Source organism: Calonectris borealis, chromosome 1, assembly GCF_964195595.1.
Source record: "Calonectris borealis chromosome 1, bCalBor7.hap1.2, whole genome shotgun sequence".
Lineage (NCBI taxonomy): Eukaryota > Metazoa > Chordata > Aves > Procellariiformes > Procellariidae > Calonectris > Calonectris borealis.
In genome coordinates this window covers 38,979,515-39,001,247 of record NC_134312.1, presented here as the reverse complement: position 1 = coordinate 39,001,247, position 21,733 = coordinate 38,979,515, and the positions used below count along the sequence as shown (strand labels likewise).

The 21,733-nt window shown below is 40.3% G+C and overlaps 1 protein-coding gene across 2 annotated transcripts in view; it reads left to right on the top strand.

Moving 5' to 3' along the window:
* GRIP1 (glutamate receptor interacting protein 1) overlaps positions 1-21,733 on the top strand; it is a 236,293-nt gene that overhangs the window by 172,592 nt on the left and 41,968 nt on the right. Inside the window, exons 8-11 of one of the 2 annotated variants that reach the window (XM_075149243.1) lie at positions 12,467-12,614; positions 14,211-14,380; positions 18,501-18,656; positions 19,359-19,511. In XM_075149243.1, coding sequence (XP_075005344.1) covers positions 12,467-12,614; positions 14,211-14,380; positions 18,501-18,656; positions 19,359-19,511 — 627 coding nt within the window. Of the gene's footprint in view, positions 1-12,466; positions 12,615-14,210; positions 14,381-18,500; positions 18,657-19,355; positions 19,512-21,733 lie in introns of both variants that reach the window. The other variant, XM_075149234.1, reaches the window with a different exon arrangement.

Here is a 21,733-nt window from a genome sequence, read left to right as displayed (position 1 = left end):
CAAAGACCTAACTCTGATGCACATTTTTTAAAAATAGCGTTGTTTACACTGTTTAATTGCACACAGTTACCACTTGGTCCTCTCCTGCCTACTAGTGAAAAGAGAACATAAAATCATTTAGGTTGGAAAAGACCCTTAAGATCATCGAATCCAACCGTAAACATGCCAGGCCCGTTTTCTCTTTGCCCCTTTGCTAAAATATTTCTTTTCTGGTACTTCAGCATTAGCATGGGAAAACAGTGTACATGCATGAAATTACCAGTTTTGTGGTAAGTTTTATAGGTCATCCCAGTTTGGATATAGATAACAGCAGAAGTCTCCACTCTCGAGCATACTAGAGAAACTCTTAGATGAACAGCCACTACGCACTTCATTTGATTTACTTTTTGGCTTTCACATAACAGACCAGATTTCAAATGTTAGCATTTGACGTTATAAATCATGGCGAGATATTGGTGCTGCTGGTCTGTCTCAGTGCATTCTGCCCTTCTTCAGTTGCGTAGGGAACATGGGAGAAGTATCAGCTGCTATGTTTAAACTAGAAGATAGCTGCAAAGGAAGTGCAAAGAAGAAAGGATGTGTCCTTTCTGTGGTTCTTTATGATCCCTCTTGCAGGAGGAAAGGCTTTTTTGAGACTTCTGTGAACTGCTTCACAGTTAAACCCATGATTGTAAGAACAGCGAAAACTTTAGCAGTTTACGCTAAGGTTTTTCTTATGGCCTCCTTCCACCTTACCCCGGGTAACTGCCTAAGTCTGCATTTTTTTAGGTTTTTTTTTTAAGCATTTTCAGGCAAAATTCTCTAATGAGTTTAGAAAAAGTTGTTTTGCCTGTGATGAGAAAGTTGGAGAATCTTTTCTTTGTGAAGATGTGGCTTTTTGAAGCACTGGAATACAGACATGCAATTCAGTAGGTACCAGTTGAGGGAGAGAAAGCCCTTTTCAGGAGTGTCTCTTCTGCTTATCCCAGTGAAAATCTACCCAGACTTAGCTACATTTGGAAGTCTTTGAAAGGATACAGCTCAGTGTGCTCAGGAGAAGCAGCATTTTGTGACAACTTTTCCAAAAGATTTTGTGTATTTTGGGGGATGTTTTTTCTTGTCTTTGCAAAGCTCCTTTCAGTTCAGCTCTTCAGGGATGGGAAATGCAAGAACTAAAGATGCCCATGCAGCCTTACTCAGATGCCTTGGAGCATATGTGTTATGATATAGATTTTAATTTGAATGATTGCATACATTTTTCCTTCATCAGTCACCTGCTGCGTAGTACTAAGTGATCTGGGAAACAGTCAAGTGAGAGAAATGTTCTAAAGAATAGCTTGTCTCATCTTGATGTAGATGCTTAAAGCAGGGCAGGTGAAACACATTTTTTAAATGCCAGGTTTTTCTGATGGTTGTAGAGGGAGTTTAAGCCTCTAGCTCAGGTGTAGTTACCTCAGGTCTGCTCTACAGATGCCTGCGTTTTGGTGCAGTGAATCCCAGTGTAGGTGTCTCAGATAGGGCCTCTCCGGTATGACGGATGCTTTCGACCTTCATTTCTTTGATCCTCATTTGTTTATCTATACAATGGGGAAAACACCATGCTTTTGCTCTAAAGGATGGTTATAAGATAAAGTCATTAATAAATGTGTGGTTTAATGAATATTCAGAGGCTGCACCATACAATAGCTCTCTCCCACCACGTACACTCAGAGAAGGATGAGAACACTGTTGAGTAATTAAGGCATAAGCATGGAAAAAAAAAGGGAAAAGTGTTGCTACTCATTAAATAGTCACTGTCTACCTTCCGCATGAGGCTCTTGAAGAAAGAAGAATATGTGATTATTTAATTAAAGAAGGGAGGTAAAAATAAGTTCATCCAGGCAATATTCATTCTGGGGTTCATTAAGTTTGAAGTGCTTTGTGCCCACATGGTGAATGTAATATTTTCCTTTTAATGTCATTCTGTTTGTAAACAGACACTTCTGAGATATTTTTTATGTGCATGTATTTTTATAATGATTTATATTGATGTTCTGCTGATTTTAATCCAATCCTAATTCATTCGGATTTTTACAATTTACATAAGCACAGTCTTTCTGTTACGGTCAGCTCAGCAGTGTTGAATGGAATAGCCGCCTTCTGAGCACCATGACCTCTAATTTTTCAAGGGCTTTACAGCTTAGGTAAACTTGGGTGTATTTTCACTGGTCAAAAAAAAAAAAAATAAAAAGAAACACACTTGGAAAAGGCTTTTCACAGTTTCTCCTTTACACAAATTCAGGAATTACTGAATTACTGAATTACAAATCCGTGTACCTTGTGAGCACTGGAACATGTTCAAAATGATAAAAGTCATTAGACAGGGGCATGAGAGGACCTGGAGTCCCTCCGAGCCTGGCAGCAGGAGCTGCTCTGGCAGGAGGTAAATGGCCTGTCCCGCGGCAAAAGAGGAGCCGCATAGGAACCTTGCCAAGGGTGACCCTGGCAGCAAGCTGGCAAGCTGCCTACTGAGGAAGCAGATGAAAGAGTGCACTTCTCATTGCTGGCACTCTGTCAGTTATGGGGTGCTTGGGTTTCTAGAGGCTATTGCTTGGTTGGGATTTGGGCAGAAGAAATGTGGGGAATTGTTTTTGCTGGAAATGTACACTGTGGAGAACAGGGGATATTGAGACCTTCTTTTACTTTAAATGTGTGAATACTCCCAGTAGTCCTGTTTCTGTATTGCTTGGAACAAGCACTGGGAAGGGAAAAGCTGGAAATATATAGGCAACAGGTAAGCAATCCTGGATTATTTTTGCAATGTGGGATCAAAGAGCTTATGTTCAGAACCATGGCTTCTGTGTTGGATTTGAGGGCAATTTGACTAAATTACTTTCTCTATTTCTTTGAAATGTTTTTGCTGAACTGCTGCTCAGGCAATACCAAAGCGGAAAGAGAGGGCAATTAATAAACTTGTTTCCTGACTCATTCTACCAAAGTTTCATTTCATGAGTGGTTGGCATCAAACGGCAAAATATCCCGTGCAACCCCTGAGAGCTGCAAAACTCTCACTCTGTTCCTCAGTGCATAAATATCAAGGTCAGATCTCAGCCTTGACCTTCTGCATGGTAGCATTTTATACCGTGGCTGTGCCAATGCACAATTATTTATAGGACAGCTGTGCTAGAACACAGATTATTGAAAAGAGACCAAATTCGGGGGGAAAAAAGCGGTACTGATAGTATGAACTTGTAGCATCAGAAATTCATATTATCTGTTATGGACAATGATGTAGAGTTTACTTTAATTTTTCTTTTCTTCTGGTTTGTACTCACCTAATAGGCTTTGCAGAAGAGTGTTTTAGACTAGTCTGAAACCTCCTGTCTGTTCAACCAAACCAAGTCTCTTGATTTCAACGTTAGCAGAAGCACACCCAAAGTCAGCTTTCCAAGGCAGAGACTGTGCTTAGCTTGTGTGCAGAGGTCACTAACGCATGCAAATAATAAGTAATCGTGAACGTATGAGACAGCATGGCTCAGCACAGAGGACCTTTGAGCAAGGTCTAGTCATGGACCTCAAGTACGCCAAGCAGCCCAGCCGCATGGGAGTGGGGCTGCACTTGGGTCAGCCACCCTGGTGAGAAGCAGAAGTGGCTGTCACAGGCCCGGCATCTCGCTTGTGTGGCTCTGCGGCTTCCAGGGCTTCAGCTCCCACCAGCATGGCAGGGAGACAGGGTATCTCACCCAGGTATCTTACTACCACAGCGTCGCCGTGCCCTTATTTGCCTTAACTGTTTCGTGTGCATGTCAGCTCTCTCACCAAGATGTCCAAACTGTCCAGGGCACACCTTTGCTCTGAAGCTTTTGGGAATATCCGAGACACCATCATCCTGGTAGAGCCCTGGGCAGATGGGAACTGTCAACTTGACACAAAATTTGGGTGTTCGCAGTGTTTGTTCCAATCTGTCAAGTGCTGACAGTGAGGGGCTTTGTGCTCTGTAGGCTTCTGAAGAGAATCAGGTCCCACTCTAATTATTACTGTTCCCAATTAGATGGAAACTTAGGGTCATTATGGCAAATAGACATAATTTACGGGTACTGCAGCACTTTATATTATCTATAGTAGTGTATACTTACAGGCATACTTTTGAGACTGGCAGATGTAAAATTGGACACACCAGCTGTGCCTTAGTTTGCAGGCAGAGATGCAGATTGTGTTGTCCTTATTTGTTCTATTTGTTGTGGTTAATCATGCGAAAGGGGTTTAGGCAGGCTTTTGTGGTCTGAACATGAGAGAAAGTCTGAGAAAGAAGGTCCACAAGCGGATTTTGAGTACATCCCCACCTACACTGGTGTGAGCGCTTTGAAGGCAGGGGTGGTTCTTCAGCTGGTTAGCAGGCATTTCTGAACTGAGAAGGATGATGGATCTAAGGTTGCAAAGTATGAAAATAGGTAAAGGCAGCTCCTAAGCTTTTGATTTTAAGAACTTGGCTGAATTAGAGGCATATAAATGAACTGCAGGAATTAGGCGAGAGGACGAAAATGGAAAGACTGTGTCAGTCAGTTGACAAGAATGTGAAATCGCTTGTGTATAGAGGAGGAGATAGGCAGCACATTAGTTTAGAGAATAAAGTCCCCGTTTCCCACTCTGAGGTTGAGAGGTCCCTCTGATTTCACTATCATTCATTCTGCTGGCATCCTCTTGAAATTATTCCTATTTTTCATTTTTGAAATCTGATTATTCTAAAGGTGAGAGGGTGTAAAATGCCATTGGTAGCTTTTTTCTTAGCAGCAATTTCCTGTTTTTCTGTGGACTCTGTGAGTTTTCTTTCAATTAGTAGCCCAGCAGCTCCAGTGCCGTGCTGTTACTGGCAATAAGGAAAAAGACACTACTATTATAATATTCTTTTTTTATTTTTAGTAATGTTCTTGCCCCTCTAATACTAACTGAGCCGAGTAAAATTAGAACAACTGTTTCTCATTCTACAGCCTGCCTGAAACACACAGATACTCCATAATCAAGGGAACACTAGGAGCACACATATTTTATGGTAGGTTATAAGTTGTGCCTTGGAGACTGTTACTGAAACAAGAAAAATATTTAATTTTTAAATAGTTATTTTATTATTAAAGAAACTACCATACTCTCTCCCCGAATATTGCTTGCAATATATAATGCCAGCTTACTCCGTTCCAAAATATATTTTAGGGTAAAGTCTTACATATCATTAAGCTTATTAATGTATTTTGTATTCCAGCTCTCAGGGGAGAATTAGAAACACTGTCAATGACTTTTTGCTTTTCAGCCGTCATTTTCAGTCCTTGCTAGCTGGCATTGATTCTAGTTTTCCCATAAGATCTGAGATGAAAAAAGGTTACCGTTCTAAATGAAGCATGAACAAAGCCAGGGTGCAAACATTATCCAATATTAGTAGAACAGAATACCAAGGCCAGTACTGTGCATCAGTACCCTGTGTGTGGTTTACTTATGACCTTTGGAGTCACAAAAGTATGAGGAATCAAATAATATTGCTCTGAATGAGTGATAATGGCGCTACCCAGCTCTAGGGCATCTTGAAAGTTGTTCCTGTGCCCTTTAGACACTGCAGAAGTCTTATTCCTGCCTCTCTTCCTTCATGTTACTTTCCCTTTTGAAAACATTGACCCATGATCCCAATCTCAATTTCTTAATTAGATCATTTTAAAAAAATATGTAATTAATATTCCCTTCTTGCAAAATGGAGATTAGGGATTTGTTGAGATCAAATTATCTTTGGAGCACAAGGAAAGGGTATTACATAAATAAGCAGCCTACCACCCCAAAAAATTTAGTATTTAAATAACCACCAGTCAGCTCTGTGTGTGTAAGAGAGACTTAGCTAATCATCTAGCTGGTGTTAAATATGAGTGAATGAAAATGCCCCTACAAAAGAAATTAAAAATGTTATCAAGATAGCCTACGGAATATTTTAGGACGTGACTGAAAAACAGTGTCAAAAGTGGGCTTTTTAATCTCTCTGCATCTGTGACCTGGTGAACTACAAACCTGGGGAAAGAAGAGGAAAGGTGTTAGTGGAGAGACGCACAGAGGAAGGAGAAAGGTGGAGAAAAGCTTCCCCGCTCCCAGCAAATCTTTCTCTTGCACAGTAAAGTCACTAGCCATTTCTGGTTTGGGCTCTTGTTTTGCTGGAGACCATGGAAAAGGCAGACAATTGGAAGAGGTCCACCACCTATTGCTAGGGCAGTCTCAGGGAAACATGAGAAGGGTCGTGGTACAATAGAGGATTACGAGTCTCTCTATCGCAGATAGGGATACGATCTTGCTACTGGACTGTGAGGAGTTGGGACAATTTTAAGGGTATCAGTGTTATAGAGAGTGTTTTAATGGACACAAAGCATGTTCCTTCTGGATTGGTGTTCATTTAAAAGAAAAAAGTAGTCCTTAAGAGTACAATAAGCAAACCACATGGAGAATGACAGGATTCATTAAGTGCAGTTTAAGATACTGTTTGACAGTAATGAATAGTCTGCTGGTTAATGAAGAAAAGTGGATGCGCTTAGAATCCCTGAGCGCTTTTATGTTGCTCCACTGTCGGCTGAGAAGTGCTGTAAAGGGCCTTGCAAAATGGTCTGTATGGAGAGTGCTGCTGCTAAAGCCACAGGTCTTAGAAACACAATTCATCCAGTCTGTTAGAAGTTCTGCCTGTTCTTTGGATTGGTTACCTGGGCTCAAATTTGTACAACTGGCCATGGATTTTAAGTGCCCTGTAAGAAATGTATCAACTCTGATTTTTGCATTTCAGCAATCTGGCTTTCCAAAGGAATGGCAAATACTCAAATATCCTGGTGGTAAACCTATGGTATGTCTGACACCTGAAATCTTGAGCCATTTCGGGGGAAAAAAAAAATGGTTTTAATGTTTCAGCTCCTGCTACCTAGTACAGAAAACAGGGATCCTAATCCCTACCACACTGATTCTGAATGGACAGACACAACTATGCCTGCTTGGCATTCCCCACTATCAGTAATTGTGTAAAATACCCTGTTGCAACTGAAGTATGGCAAGTAAAGGCCCAGGTCTGGCAGCAGGAGCTGGGACTGCTGTCATCCCATGCTGTGCCGTACATACCAGGCTCACCACTGCAGTTTCTAACTGCCTTTCACTTGTGCATTGAGTGCCGACAGTGGCACGTTGGCTGTTTCAACCTTTCTAGAGTAAGAACCAACTGCAATAGAGTGTTTTGTATTGGACCCTTTAACTCGCACTGGTTCACATACATAAATACACACGCACCCCTGCATTCTGTTGTACTTTTGTTAAAGAAAGCAAGTTCAAGGAAATGGCCATGCATTTCTGCATTTAAGGGCTTGTGAGGGTCCATCTATGAGAGTTTACTCAACAAGGAACAATCAATGACTGTCCCATATACATCAGAGCAGTAGCATGTGTGATTGCTGAGCGGGTGCTGGAAAACAATATTTGATTTTTGTGAATTAAAGAAAGAGCACAGAGAGAGTAGAGGAAAGCAAGAATAAAGTGTAGGGCATTTGGGAGTCATGGGGATTTGAACTGATTTCTTCAAACTTATTTGCTGTAAATGTTCCAACGTTTTGCTCTTAAAGGAGGGAGTGTCAGAGATTTCAGATTTTTTCCAGTTCTCAACAATCTTCCTTGACTTCACTAAAATACAACTCTGGGATCCACCCAGCTACTGGTCCAATCTTTGGATATTGGTACTAGAAATTGTGGTTTAGGGGTAGAAGATGTTTTTTCTTTTAGGAGCGTTATAGAAAGATAGCCAGGTGTCATATGACGTGAGCTCAGTGAGGCTTTACTGCTCTGCAAATGTAATCTGGGTGTCCCATTGTTCTAATTAACTTTATGTTTTCTGGACTAGTCTGAGCATGAGGCACAGAGGTACTGGTAAAAATTAGAGTTACAGAAAAAGAGAGAGAAGATAAAGAATCATGTGTACTGTCAAGAACTGAATGGACAAAAGAAAGCTCTTACCTGAGAGAGAGATTACTCTACTCGCTATCTCTGGGCTGCAAAGATTTTGTATGAAGGGAACAAAGAAAAATGTGAGGAGCAGAAGAGCACATTTTTTTGATCAAGAAAAAATATTTCTGTGAAATACTGGCTTCTAGTTTGACAGGAGTGAGACACATTGAGATCTGTGAATGCATTGCTACAAAAGCATTAAAACTTTGGTTTTGGATTGGGAGTATTGGGAGAACTGCAAGGTTTGAGGAACTGTGCATTTAGTTACTGATCTGAACCAGCGCAGACTTGCTATATTTTTTTTCTGCTTTCAATCAGAGAATCACAACAACAGAGAAGGCTACGTGGACCTGCTATATACAATTTTAAGGTGAAAAAAATGTTAGCCTATGGACACTTAATAGGGAGGAACCTTGGCAAGAGGAAAATTAGTGTGACATAATAAGGTATCCACTTGTTTGTCCCTCACATCATTGCTAGAAGATACAGCAGCATCCAGGCAAGATCAATAGCAGTCTTGTGGAGCTGTGTGTTTCAATGGGTTCAGCTGGCTCTTCAAGGTCAAAATCTGTTTTGACATCCTTCCTCCTTGTCTGGCTCTTTTAAGCTGCTCAAAAAAATTATTTGTACCATGTATTGCCATGACTTCTGAAAAAAATAAGAAAGCGCCCAAAACCTTCCAGTTAGAGAAGTGAGAAGCTCCAGAGCACAGGTAGTAGCAACAGAGCTCAGTGTTCCTACGGGAACAAGCTCACAGTATAGCAACACTTCCCATGTTTAAGTACAAGAAGGCTTTGTAAAGAAAAAAAAAAAGCATCATAAACTAAGAAAAGTTTGGTTTCCTGTGAATTTAGTGTCGTTATTGATTGAAAACTATGACTGAAGCTTTTCCCTTTTTAGGGCATTTATAGGTACATTATAGGTACTCTGCTGCCTAATAAAAGCAGCTCATTTTTTGGCTTCCCCACTGTGGGAATCCTAAGAAGGTTTTCTGCCCTCCACCACTCACCAGTTATTGAACTGGATTCAAGAAGCCGTGAGGATAGGTAAGGATTAGCAGATACATACATTTACAAGGACATAAAGAAACGCCTGTAATGTGGTCACTTATCAGGCTAAAAAAATTTTTTTTTCAACTTTCAAAATCATTTGTGATTATCTTTTGATGTGAGGGAGGGTGGTGATACTGCTTATTTTATCCAAAACTTTTTATATGTCATATAGTATATTATGCATCATAAACTTATATTCAGAATAAAACCCCTTGTCGCCAGTGATTTAAGCTGTCAAATCAAAAAGGTATGCTGCTATCTAGCTGAAGAAATGTATTAGCATGCGGAAAGCAATGCTGTTTCCTCTGGGAGGTTTTAATCAAGCCTCTTGTACTGATTGAGATGCAGTGCTCAAAAGTGAGAAAAATTATTAACAAAATCAAAAATCTAGAGCATTTTTCACGCAAACATTCATCAGTATATCTTATGTAATTACATAGCCAATAAATCAACATAGTGTGTAAGTGCTTCAGTCACGGTGTAAATATCTTAATGACTGAAACATCTTCACGCATGAATAATTTATATCTGTATGATTCATTTTTCATATCCATGCTTTACTTCAACGTGATAAACTAATCCTTCTCTGTCAGGGAATGTGTGCTTGATTATTGCTTTCTGATTTCTCTTCCTTGTGTTTATTTTCCACAGTTAGACACACTCCATTTCTTTTCTTCTGGTTCCTCTAACGTAGTTACCGTATTTATTCATCCTGTCTGCCTTGGTTTGGCTTCTCTCTGCATTTCAGCAGGCACCTGCGAAATAACGCTAGGGCATAAGCTGATCGTGCGTTTCTCAAGTAACTCTGGAGCAGCATCTTGAAAGATTTATTCATTCTCAATAGATATTTGCATTTCGTTTCCTCTCCTCTCCTTAAGGCAATCATTACAGAAAGAACTTGCGATAGGCCAATAACAAATTGAGCTTTGCCATTTTCTGGATCAATGTGAGTTCAAACCTTTCATAGAATCATAGAATCATTAAGATTGGAAAAGACCTCTAAGATCATCGAGTCCAACTGTCAACCCAACACCACCATGCCCACTAAACCATGTCCCTAAGCGCCTCATCTACACGTCTTTTAAATACTTCCAGGGATGGTGACTCGATCACTTCCCTGGGCAGCCTGTTCCAAGGCCTGACCACTCTTTCAGTAAAGAAATTTTTCCTAATGTCTAATCTAAACCTCCCTTGGCGCAACTTGAGGCCATTTCCTCTCGTCCTATCGCTTCTTACTTGGCAGAAGAGACCAACACCCACCTCACTACAACCTCCTTTCAGGTAGTTGTAGAGCGTGATGAGGTCTCCCCTCAGCCTCCTCTTCTCCAGACTAAACAGTCCCAGTTCCCTCAGCCACTCCTCATAAGTACTGTCACAGTACTGGTGACAAATGTTTGAGTCTTCTTCCCATATGTTTGTAAATGCAAACTTGTTTGTAGCTCCAGAAACCACTGGAATATTCAAGAAGAAAATAATTGTTTCTCAGTGCAGGAATGGGAATTGGGAATTCTTAAATTCTGCTCTGCTGCGTGTGCTTATTTGGCTGTATGCAAGTCACTGCATGCATCCTGCCTTTCTTAGACCCTTCGGCAAGGCCTCCAAGATAGGAATTTGATTGCCGTAACCTCCTCCTTCAGTTACTAGAGAAAGACAGGTAGCTGCTGAGGGCAGTTCATCCAACTTTAAAGCTACTTAGTGCCTGAAGCTCCAGGGAGGAATGCTTCTGGGTGAACTCTCTTCTTTTGGATCACAATTTAAAGTTCAGTTCAGATTTATGGAGCAGCTTATTTTGGTAGTGCCTGTGGAAGTTCAGCCTTTAAAAAGTCAGTCCCAGTTGGGCACAAAAATGAATCACTCAGAATTCATGGGCACTTTCAAAAATACTAAATCTCCCCTTCAAATCCTCAGGTTTCTAACTGGAAAAAGACAACAGGAATATAAAAATTATTTCAAGTTGTGGGGGAAAAAGGAGTATAATAATTAGCTGATGCTTTACTGGTATTGTATGTTATTCCATCCAAGCACCTTTTTTCACTTCATGTATTATACACTTCTATATTCAGTTTCCCTATGGTGTGCTCTAACTAGGAAGAGCACCTCAGCTGAGTGTTAGTTAATCAAGCTCTCATTCCATTTCTTGTATCATGGTATATAACTTGTTAGTTTTGTACGATAATACTCACTTTCACAGTCTTTCTCTTCTGTGTCAGAATTACATTTTTGGACTAATTTGCTCGATTTAAAACTGAATGGGGTATCTTGACATCTGTCTTTTCCTCCATACTTTGAAGCCCAGCTGCACTACTTTTACAGCTTCTATCTTAGGGACTTCTGAGAGACATTGCAGTTGAACATTTTCTTAGTACTCTTACAGCAGGCTCCAGTACTCTGTGAACACGAATCTTTGGTAACTTTGCTCCAGCATGTCTTTGCTTATTCATATTTTCTTATTCTGATTGTAAGCACCTCCAAAGGCTTCTGATATCACTTTCTTTGTCTCGATCTTTTTATGTCCTTAAAGGACACCTTTGCCTACTGTATCTTACTCCACTGAGATCAGTTGTTGATCGATCGGTATCGGTTAGTAGGAATTCTCAGGCAGTCTCCAGAATGTACTTCACCCTTATCACTGCCTGCTTTGTTCTGGCATTAGGAAGCAGCCTGCTGTCTTTTTCCTTTGTTCTGTCTAGCACTTGTCTCTCCTGGGCATAGTTCCTCACCACAGTCATCAATCATGACTGTTGCTGCCTCTTATTTTTCTGCTTTCTTGTTTCGGTGTTGGTCATTTACTATCTGTGCCCTGTTGCAAGTCAGTACTTTATCCAGTGACAGGCTATTACAAGAATCTTCTGAACCTCCTTACATGCATTTTGCTTTAACTCCTACTATTTCTAGCTGTCATGCCTCCTGCACTTTCTCCATTTTCTCCTAAATTGTCCTTTCTTTTTGTGAGGGATTTCTAGTAGACCCTTGCTTCACCTTCTTCATTTAATATAGCTGTTGTCCACAGACCTTCCCTTTCTGTTCTGAAAATTAATTTAACATCCTTCTCTAACCTATTCACTTCAGTTCATTTTTTTTTTCAGATAATTTTCTACTTCTTTTATTAATTCTGTTTCTTCAGCATGCCTATTTTAAATTCCGAGTGATTTTTAGCTTAGTTGTGCAAGGGAGTGGTTCGCTAACGCATCCTGGTTCCCTAACCTGGTCCATCTCTGATTCTGACATCCTTAGAAGCTTCCTGACATCCCAGATTCACAAACCTCCTCTTGCTTTTATTGGTTTCAAAAGTAAGAACTGATACTTGACACCTACACTGATGCTATTCCATAATTTCTTTATCTAGCATGTTGTCTGGTTAGAGAAATAGAATAGCCATGGAGATTTTATGTGGGAAAATATGAAAATGTACCACATTGGTATAATACTGATCTTCTGTTGTCTAATTTTGACAGATTCAGTAGCAACAGCGTCTGGGCCACTGCTAGTTGAAGTTGCCAAAACTCCCGGTACTGCTCTTGGGGTTGCACTAACTACCTCGATGTGCTGCAACAAACAGGTCATTGTCATAGACAAAATCAAATCTGCGAGTATTGCAGACAGGTGAGTGTGACAGGGGGCTGACACTGCAGGTCTATACATCCATTTTATTTCTACTTTCGTTTGGTTTGGTTTTAAAGGAACCCTCCCATTTTTGATGAATTTAATTGAACCAGATGCTCTCAAGGTTGCTAGGTCTTAAAATTAGCACTTTGTCAGATTGTTGTTCCATACAGCTGAGTTTAAGACTTCCAGGGCACCATGTACTTTAGCTCATTCATATAGTATTCAATGACATAAGCCAGCCCCCATGTAATAGGCGACTGTCTGCTTGCACTATGCAACACAGAAGTTTAGAGGACTATTAAATGTAATGCTGCAGTAGAGATTAGTATTTAAAAAAATAAATAACCCACAGGAATTCTTAAAGTAAGCATACAATATGGAACAGCTGTCAAGGGAAGTAAATTTCGAGGCTTTGCAACCTTGAAGTGTTCTTTTAGAATATATCACTCATTCTTGTGGCACAGTGAAATGGAACTCCTTATGTCTGGATTTTTTTATTGATATTTTAGAATACGACTGAGGTATTAGGAAGACTGGCTTCTGTATTTTGGAGTTATTTTGCAGTAATTTTTCCACTTCATTTAAACCTTTAAATAAAACCATTTAAACCATTAAAAAAGTGATAGGTATTTTTCCCCAATGGTCTAAGCCTCTGTTAACAGAGGTGTGGGATCTTTCCTGGGGTGCGTGCGTGTGTGTGTGTATGTGCTTATACATATAAGTATATTTCTATATACATATCTCTATCTAAAAAATTCTTAAATATTACGTTTCAGCAGCAAATTCCTCCTGCATGTCCCCAGTCACCCTACCTTGTAACTCCTCTTTGACAACGGTGCTTTTGGTAGCACCCACTTGTAGCAGTGAGTCTACAGCTCCTCTGTGGGCTTTTCCCTACAGTAGAAACTTTGAGAGTGACGGCCATTGATCCAGGGGTGTTCTCCAGTTCAATGGTGCAGGATGCTTTAATTTTCTCCCTCTGTTTTTTCCCATTTCGCAGGGGGTAACCAATTAAAGGAGCTGTCCACTTGACTGGTACGTCGGGATGCTGACTGCTGTGTTTGCATTTCTCAACTCATCCAGTAGCCAGTCTCTTGAGTGCAGCGAGATTTAGCAGATAGCCCCCCTCCCCACCCCACTCCTCAAGTCACCATGCTAGCCCTGGTTTCATTATTTGTTTGACTACTGCATAATTTCATCGTCATTTACAGCTTTTGTACTAATAACTGTTTGAACTATAACTCAAAAAATGATGAACTGGGTGCTTGTGTGAGGGATATGTGACCAAGATATTTGAGTCTCCTTAAGCTCTTCTCATTTTATTCTGCTGCCATTCACACATATTTTTATAGTCAGCTACCCCATTCCAGTTCTGTGAGTGATGTCTTGGCATATACTGTATTAACTGAATTGTTTTTAAGGTTTTATACTAATAGATATAAAGTCTGACCAGTGACAATGCCTACAAAACACAGATCTCTCTTGAAAAAAACGAACACGCTCATAGTTGTCATGACAGTTTGAAGGCAGTAAAACTCATTTTCCAAGCAAAGAGCATACCTGATCATACCGAGTTTTTCCCCTTTTATGTAGATGTGGTGCATTACATGTAGGAGACCATATTCTGTCCATTGATGGCACCAGCATGGAGTACTGTACGCTGGCAGAAGCAACGCAATTTTTGGCTAATGCAGCGGATAATGTCAAACTTGAGATCCTTCCTCACCACCAGACACGGCTAGCACTGAAAGGCCCGGAGCATGGTAAGAGGATCTGTAGCACCAAATACCCCTTTCTTTTTCTGTCTTTTAATTTGCCAGCCCTTGCTGAATGGTCAAGAAAGCTATCGTGGCAGTTATGCCTGTTTCAGCTCCCCAGGTTATGCTTCTGCAGTTTCTGAGAAGCTCTGTGTTTTCTTGGCCTTAACGTACCCTCTGAGATTCCTATGGATAGAGAGGGAAATGTTTTACTGAGAAACGGCTCTGCACACTTGTAGAGGTACATAAAGACACCTGTTGACTCTACTGTTGCAATCATTTGGGGGGGCAACTAGGTACTTCAGTAAATAAATCTCTAAATTGCTTCTTAAATTTAGAGGGGGGAGGAAGGACCACAGCTGACTTGTTTTCAGCATATTGACTTGATAGTCTGTTATGACCACTTCGTTAATAACACCTGTTCTCCCCTAAAATACCTCAAAAAGCCCCTGTATTTTCTCTTGTTAATGGCATTATTATTTATTGCCATCATCTTTTAAAGTACTTCTGAGATTGCTTCATGGGTTCATTGTCAGTGCTTATGAAAAAGGTTTGTTTGGAAACAGTTCCCTAGATCCTACCCCTTTTTCACCATGATATTTATTTCATACCAACATGCTTGAAGAGAATGGCTTTCCATTTTCAAATTGAATATATAAAAAATGTCTTAGTATTTGAAGATGGGAGCTGCCTATCTTGTCTTCTAACTAATCCTGAGAAAGTGGCTGATTCACAGTATTCATAAATTCAGTCTGAAATACTGCATGTTGATGGACATCCAAGAAATAACAAAGGTTATCAAATACACAGAGAACAGGTATCTGTGTTGCAACATGAACCAGTGGTACCATTTTTTCAGCCTGTGGTACTGTGCTTCTGCCTCCTTTAGACCAAGACAAGATTTCTGAGGCCTAGGAATGTTAGTGATGATGAATGTTCTTGGACATCTATCTAAGATCCAGGCTGTCCCTGGATAAGCGATGCTCTAGTCAGTTTGTCAGTGGTGAATATTGAACTATTAGTGGCTGAGGAGACCCTAGTTTCTCTAGACCAGGGTGAACAAAAAGTAACTCTTGCAATACCATGTTCTTTCATTATTCAGCTGCACCTCTTTCCCCTTTCTACTTAAGCCACTTAGAAGGGCGAGGGAGCAGGGAGTGTTACGGCAAAAGCAGAACGAGATGGAGACCAAATTTTGCAATATATTTCCATTCTTTTCATTTATGATAGTACGTTGCAAACAGATCTTTCATTTTTTTGAAGCAAAGATGTCACACAATCAATTTCTGGCTGATGAAAGAACCTTTGAAGAATGTTTCTTTTGGGAAGATGAGTACCAGGGCCAAAGATTTGTGTATTACTTGAAGGAGTTGGTTTCTTAACCAACATTTAAAACAAATTGATGCTGTTAATGTGCTAGTCACCTTGACCCCGTGTAGATGCTTATAAAAAGCGATGCTCTTGCCATGCCATAGTTAAGAACTGGCCATTATGAAATCATATCAAGGGGATCTGCAAAAGCTACATAAGCACATCTTTTGGGGAGAAATCTCCCTAAGGTAATAAAGTTGCTTTCTTAAGTAAAGCAGAATAACTAGGATGTTTACAGCCCTTCCCAGCCCCTCACCAGGCGGTGCTACTCCAAGATCACAACCAATTCAAGGTGTAACATGCTTTATGGAAGCAAGTACCCTCTTGGAAACAGCCTTTCATCAGGTGTGGTATGGTCTAGATGCTGCAGGGTTTGAAAAGCTCCATTTATGTGCCTGGGATAAGCTGAGTCATTAGGGCTGTGTCTGTTGAGCTCAGTTATTGGTCTTATGGGAACATGTTAGGAATTTAAAATGGGCAGGAAAGTCAGTATATAAAATAAATTGAAATTTTAGCCCTAAAATAAAATGGAGAGCAGTATAAAAGATCAGATTTTTTTTCATGTTTTTTTCCTTTATACTGTGCTGCTAACATTCATTTCTCTTGCTGCCCCATTAGTTTTATGTTCGCTGTACACAACCCTGGGTTGGAATAGATCAAATTACTGCTAAATTACTACAGTTACACATGATAGGATTTTCTTTTACAGAACTTTTGTTGAATTGGGATTATCCTTCTACAAGCTGAGCAAACTCAATTTGTGTACCTTCCCACTTTGTAGGACATTTTTATCACTATTCTCAGTGTGAAAATAAAACATTAAAAAAAAATTAAAGACTACCAGATAATTTCCTGCTGGAAGCAGTCTTTTTAATTAAACAAGGCTCACAGCAACTTGAAAATAAGGAAAATCCACCTGGCCACATTGTTCTTATCAGATTTTAATTTTTACACCATAGTTAAAGTTTGGAAATCTTGCTGTCTGTGCGCATAATCAAAGAGACGGTTTCATCTGAGAAGATACGATAAGTCTGTAAGATACATATGGCCATATCAGGCTACTGCCGCTGTTTCTGGGACTTTTCTGGCTGACGTGAGATTTTCCGAAGTGTCCGAGGTCGCTGGTGCCCGTGGGTGAGGTACTCTGAGGCGCAGGCTGGCCGGTGGCGCTGAGCGCTCCTGGTGCTGGTGTCGCACCCCACCCTCACCTTTGTTAGCTGTTGAGGGGGAAAAAATTTAAAAATTAATTCTTTTAATTCAAACACGTGTCAGGGCACAGCAGAGGTGCCTCCCAGGGAGCGACGCAGGCCCGGGGCACCCCGGCCTGGGGTGCGGGGCCAGGCCTGGCAGTGCCGGGGCCCCCACAGTCCCAACTGCCCCACAAGGCTGTGGGGACATGGTGGGCCCCTGTACTCTCCTTTTCCTCTCCCTTCCCTGGTGTGTACTCCTCGCTGTAGTGACAGGCATTGCTTTTGAGTCAGAGGCGGGTTAATATATTCAGACAATTAGCAGATAATTACTCATGTAATATGAAGTGAAACAAAAGGATAGCTTTTCTTCTGGCAGTGCACAGTGCTTGCTGTGGTGGCTACCCTTTTCCCCCTTATTTTGTCTCACGGAGTAACATGTGAATTCAAGGTGTGGGTCCAACCTAAACAGTCAAGATTTTTGGCTACTGTTAAAGTCCAGCATGGGGTCATACGTGTCTGCAGCCATTATAGATATAGCAGGTAGCAGAGAGACACAGGTAATGCAGCTCATGGGCCAAAGGCAGTAACAAGTTTCATAGTACAGGTGAGTCCCTTGGTGTTTTTAAGAGAAAAATTCAGTGAATAGTTCCCATTTTGAAGTGTTCCTGTACAGGTTCAGCAAGGACACGGCTATGCTGAATTTAACAATGACTAGACTGTATTTAATGGAAGCTCACTTCAATCATTTTCCTTCAGTATTTGACACATCGACTGAAATGCTTCCTGTTCTTTTGGTAAATACTGGCCTTCACTTTTAGTGTATCCCGGACTCCCCATACTTAGAATCAGCAATTAAATATTGTTCTAATTTCATATGGAAAATTATCATTTTAAAGTTTTGAAGATCAAGTTTAAAAAACATTAATTTGCACATCCAACTAATCGATAAGAACCCTAGGTTTTTGCTTTCCTTTATTAACTGGACGTCAGGATAGAGTTTTTGTGCTGCCGGCTTAGGGAAGTCATTTATTGCACAGAATAGCGTAATGCTAACAATAGATGGTGGCAAAATTAAAATGTCAATGCAGTAAATTGAAATGACTGGCAAGTAAACATCTCCATTCTAGGCAATGCTATGTATAGTATCTGGTTTTATTTTTTAATGTAGATGAATGCAAGGAGAGACTTATTAACTTTCAGTTAGTGGTCTTATATAATAACTTAGTATTTTCTTAGTAAACGTAGTAAGTTTGCAATCTTAGCTCCTAAAGCCAGAGGGAGATTAGAAATTGATTCAGTACTAATCTTTTTAAAAATAAATACAAGGAAACAAAAAAGAACAATCAGAAGCATTTATTCTGAGAAGAAATATTATTTCTGTTCCTCAAGTTAGCACCCCCTGGTAAGAAGACAAGATCAGGTTATTTTTTATTTTATTTTATTTTATTTTATTTCCAATTTATTTTCATTTTTTGACTTTTTTTTTGTTTGTGCAATTCAGTTACTTTTCCCTCTTCTCTGGTCCTTTTGTTTTCTGATTTTTCATCATCCCTTCATGCGGGCAGTGAAGGTTCAAAGAAGCAACAGGCAACTTACCTGGGATTCGTGTGCCAACAGCCACAGCAGCCTCCTCACCTACCACCATTATAACACCTACCACCCTGACCATTGCAGGATGCCAGCCTTGAAATTCCAGAAAACGCCTCCTCAAAAAAGCTTTCGTAATGTTCCACACTTTTTCCTGCTGACATATTCTCTCCTCCTCTTCTTCTTCCTCCTCCTCCCTCCCCTCTTCTTTCACTCATACTTTTCCCATTTCAGGCACTAAAACCTTTTCAGTTTTATGGATGCTACACTTTTTCATAGCCATGCTAAGGTTATTTCTGACATTTTACACCTTTTCCTTTCTGTAACAAGGCAACCTTTGTAGACAGGAAAAGGCTTGAAAATTCTCAGTGAACCAGCTCTTCAGCCATAAGAGTAGACCATTAGATTTGAGTAGTGTATATAAAGCACGATCTTTGAATGCAAAGCATTGCTTACAAATCTTTTGTCAGAAATTACCTACTACAAAAAGGCATTTCTAAAATGAGTGTATCTAGACATATTGATCTGCATTGGTTCGTGGATATGTGTTGAAAAATTTAATTTAACGTGCTTCACCTAAAATAAGTTGTATACTATGAATGTACTTTTTGAATCTACAGTATCGTTATTAGCTTCTAGCAGGTATTTTCATGAAATGCTGACTTTACTTTTACCTAGGGTCACTATGGGGTTTAATGTCTTTGTTATTGGAAATGCACAAACCATTCCTGTGCATCATACACATTATTTTATTCATTGATGAGTTACAGGCACGTATCGCACTCTTCCGTGAAGACTTGAGTGCTGTGTGCCAAGTGTTTGATTTCTTACAGCAGCTTTGGTGTCTTCATCCTTCTCTCCTACCTCCATGAGTGCATACAGCCTGAGTTCCCTGAACATGGGGACCTTACCTCGCAGCCTCTACTCCACCAGCCCGCGTGGGACAATGATGAGGCGGAGGATGAAAAAGAAGGACTTCAAAAGCTCCTGTAGGTGGTAACAGCATTTGCTCAAAATGTGCAGTGAATGGGTGGAGGAGGGGGAAGATACAGGAAAAAGGTACGAAGTACCTTAATTAATATATATACTAGGCAGAAGAGAGAACAATTGGAGTTTCTGTAACGTGTAGGGAAACATCAGCATAAAAATATTTGTCCAATGCTAAAATGAGATGAGTAGAGGCCATGCAGCTTAACTATCTCATCTGAAATGTATAAAGCAATGTTTTCTTCAGACAATCCTGGAAGAGTTTGTTACACCATTACTGAAGTGATTTTCAAATTCCTTTTTCAACTCTTCCCATTTCCATCAGGGAATAAAATTCATAGCTGAATAGTCAAAAACAGATTGCGAGTAAGCTCAACCAACTATCGCATTACGGAAGAAGAGCTTGCCACACTACCTCCTAGGTAGTTTTGATTTTTATATTTACACCATAACCTGTACAGTAATTTTTGTGAGGAAGAGCGACAAATAACAGTGAAGACTAAATAGCCTTGTTTCTGACCACTCTCTGGGATTCAAAGCACGAATTTCCCAGGGTTCAGTAATTTCCCAAGCCAGGGTGGATATATTTCAGGCTGTTGCACTTTGCATATTGCAAAGTATTCATTGAGCCAGAGAAAGTATGGTTACATCAGCACGTTATTTCCCAGACTCCATGCAAGTGCTGTCTCTCCTTTTGGCTTGTCCGTCTTCCTGTGATCCTCAGCAGCTCAGTTCCTCCAGAGCAGGGAAGTGAGAACTGCTCTGTAAATCATCTGCTCCGGCTAATAATGCTCACAGGTCAACCCTGGAAAAACTGAGTTGCTGTGCATTGCAGCGCTGCTGTCCCGTATTAAAAATTTCCCATGGTTGTAGCAAAATCAGAGCAAACCAGTAGCCTCCATATGGAGTTGAGTGGAAACGTTTGAGTGAGGAACTAAGGTTTTGCTTTCTTGCAGTTTTTTGTTGCTTGCTTGTTCTTATTTTTTTTGTAAAGCAATATTTTTACATAATGTAATGCCTGTAAATTCATTTTTGATTTTTAATCTGATCAGCCATTTTTCACAGCTCATCTGTTGACATGTTAGCTTCTAATGCATTCTTTTGCGTCAGGGGGAGATAGTGTGTTCATCCATGCTGTGGTATCAGTAGGAGTCCAGCTCTTACATGTCCTCATGTGCGCATGAGAAACAGTAGTAATGTTACACTAATACTAATTGATTTGAAGAGTAAAATAATGCTGATGCAAAAAATAGTTCTTCGACTGTGCTATAGTATAGCTGTTCCATCCAAAAAAGGACTGTTAACCCTGAAAGCTAATCCTATTATGGATCTTGGAGACAGCTGTTACTTGTGTTATTATATTTTTCAGATACTTTTCCTTCAAGGAAGCCTTGCCCTGCACTTTGCTATCCTGCAAAGGCTCAGAACAAGGCCAGTGACATTAGATTTAAGTGGGACAGTCACATAAGCACTGCAGCCCACCTGAAAGATTCCTCAAGTCAGAAGGCCCTGGGGATGACAGGCTGCTATGATTAAACAAATCTGTAGCTAGGAGGAATTAGAATGAGGCTTTGTTGTGGGGTAGTTTATTATGCATTTGCATTGTGAAGTCTGGATATAGAGCATGTGGAACTGGCTCCATCACTGAGTGAGTCTGTGCCTCACTACGAGCAGTGACTGTATAAGCAACCCTGAATCAGGGCTGGCTTTGGAGGAATTGGCTGGCCAGCCAAGCTTGCTTGCCCTTTCTGTGAGCTTGCTTTTCAGCCCATGCAGAGTTTCTTACTGCTGTTGCTAGACTTATACCCATACTTGTGACTGCAGTAACAGCCAACTTAGGAGACCCACACTGGATTGAATGTGCTACAAGTGACTATGATAGAGAATGACTGGTCCTGTACCCTTCCACCATCCATTGACAGGACCTGGAAAACCTTGCTCTTCTCCCTTTGTGGGAGACTCATGAGAACCAGGTAGCATCGACTGCTGTCCTTTTCATAGAAAAGAAATAGCATGTTCTCTTAATTTTAGTGATTTTTTTTTTCTTTAATCCAGTTGGATCATTTGAGTGCTTTATTAATGTAACTCTTAATAAATCTTTTAGGATGTCATTAGGAAAAAAAGGATGTATTGGTGAAAGGTGCTGTAAAGTTTACATTGCCGATTATTTAGGAAAACCTGCATAACTTAATGTGATCATGCCAAAAAGCATGATGATGAAGTG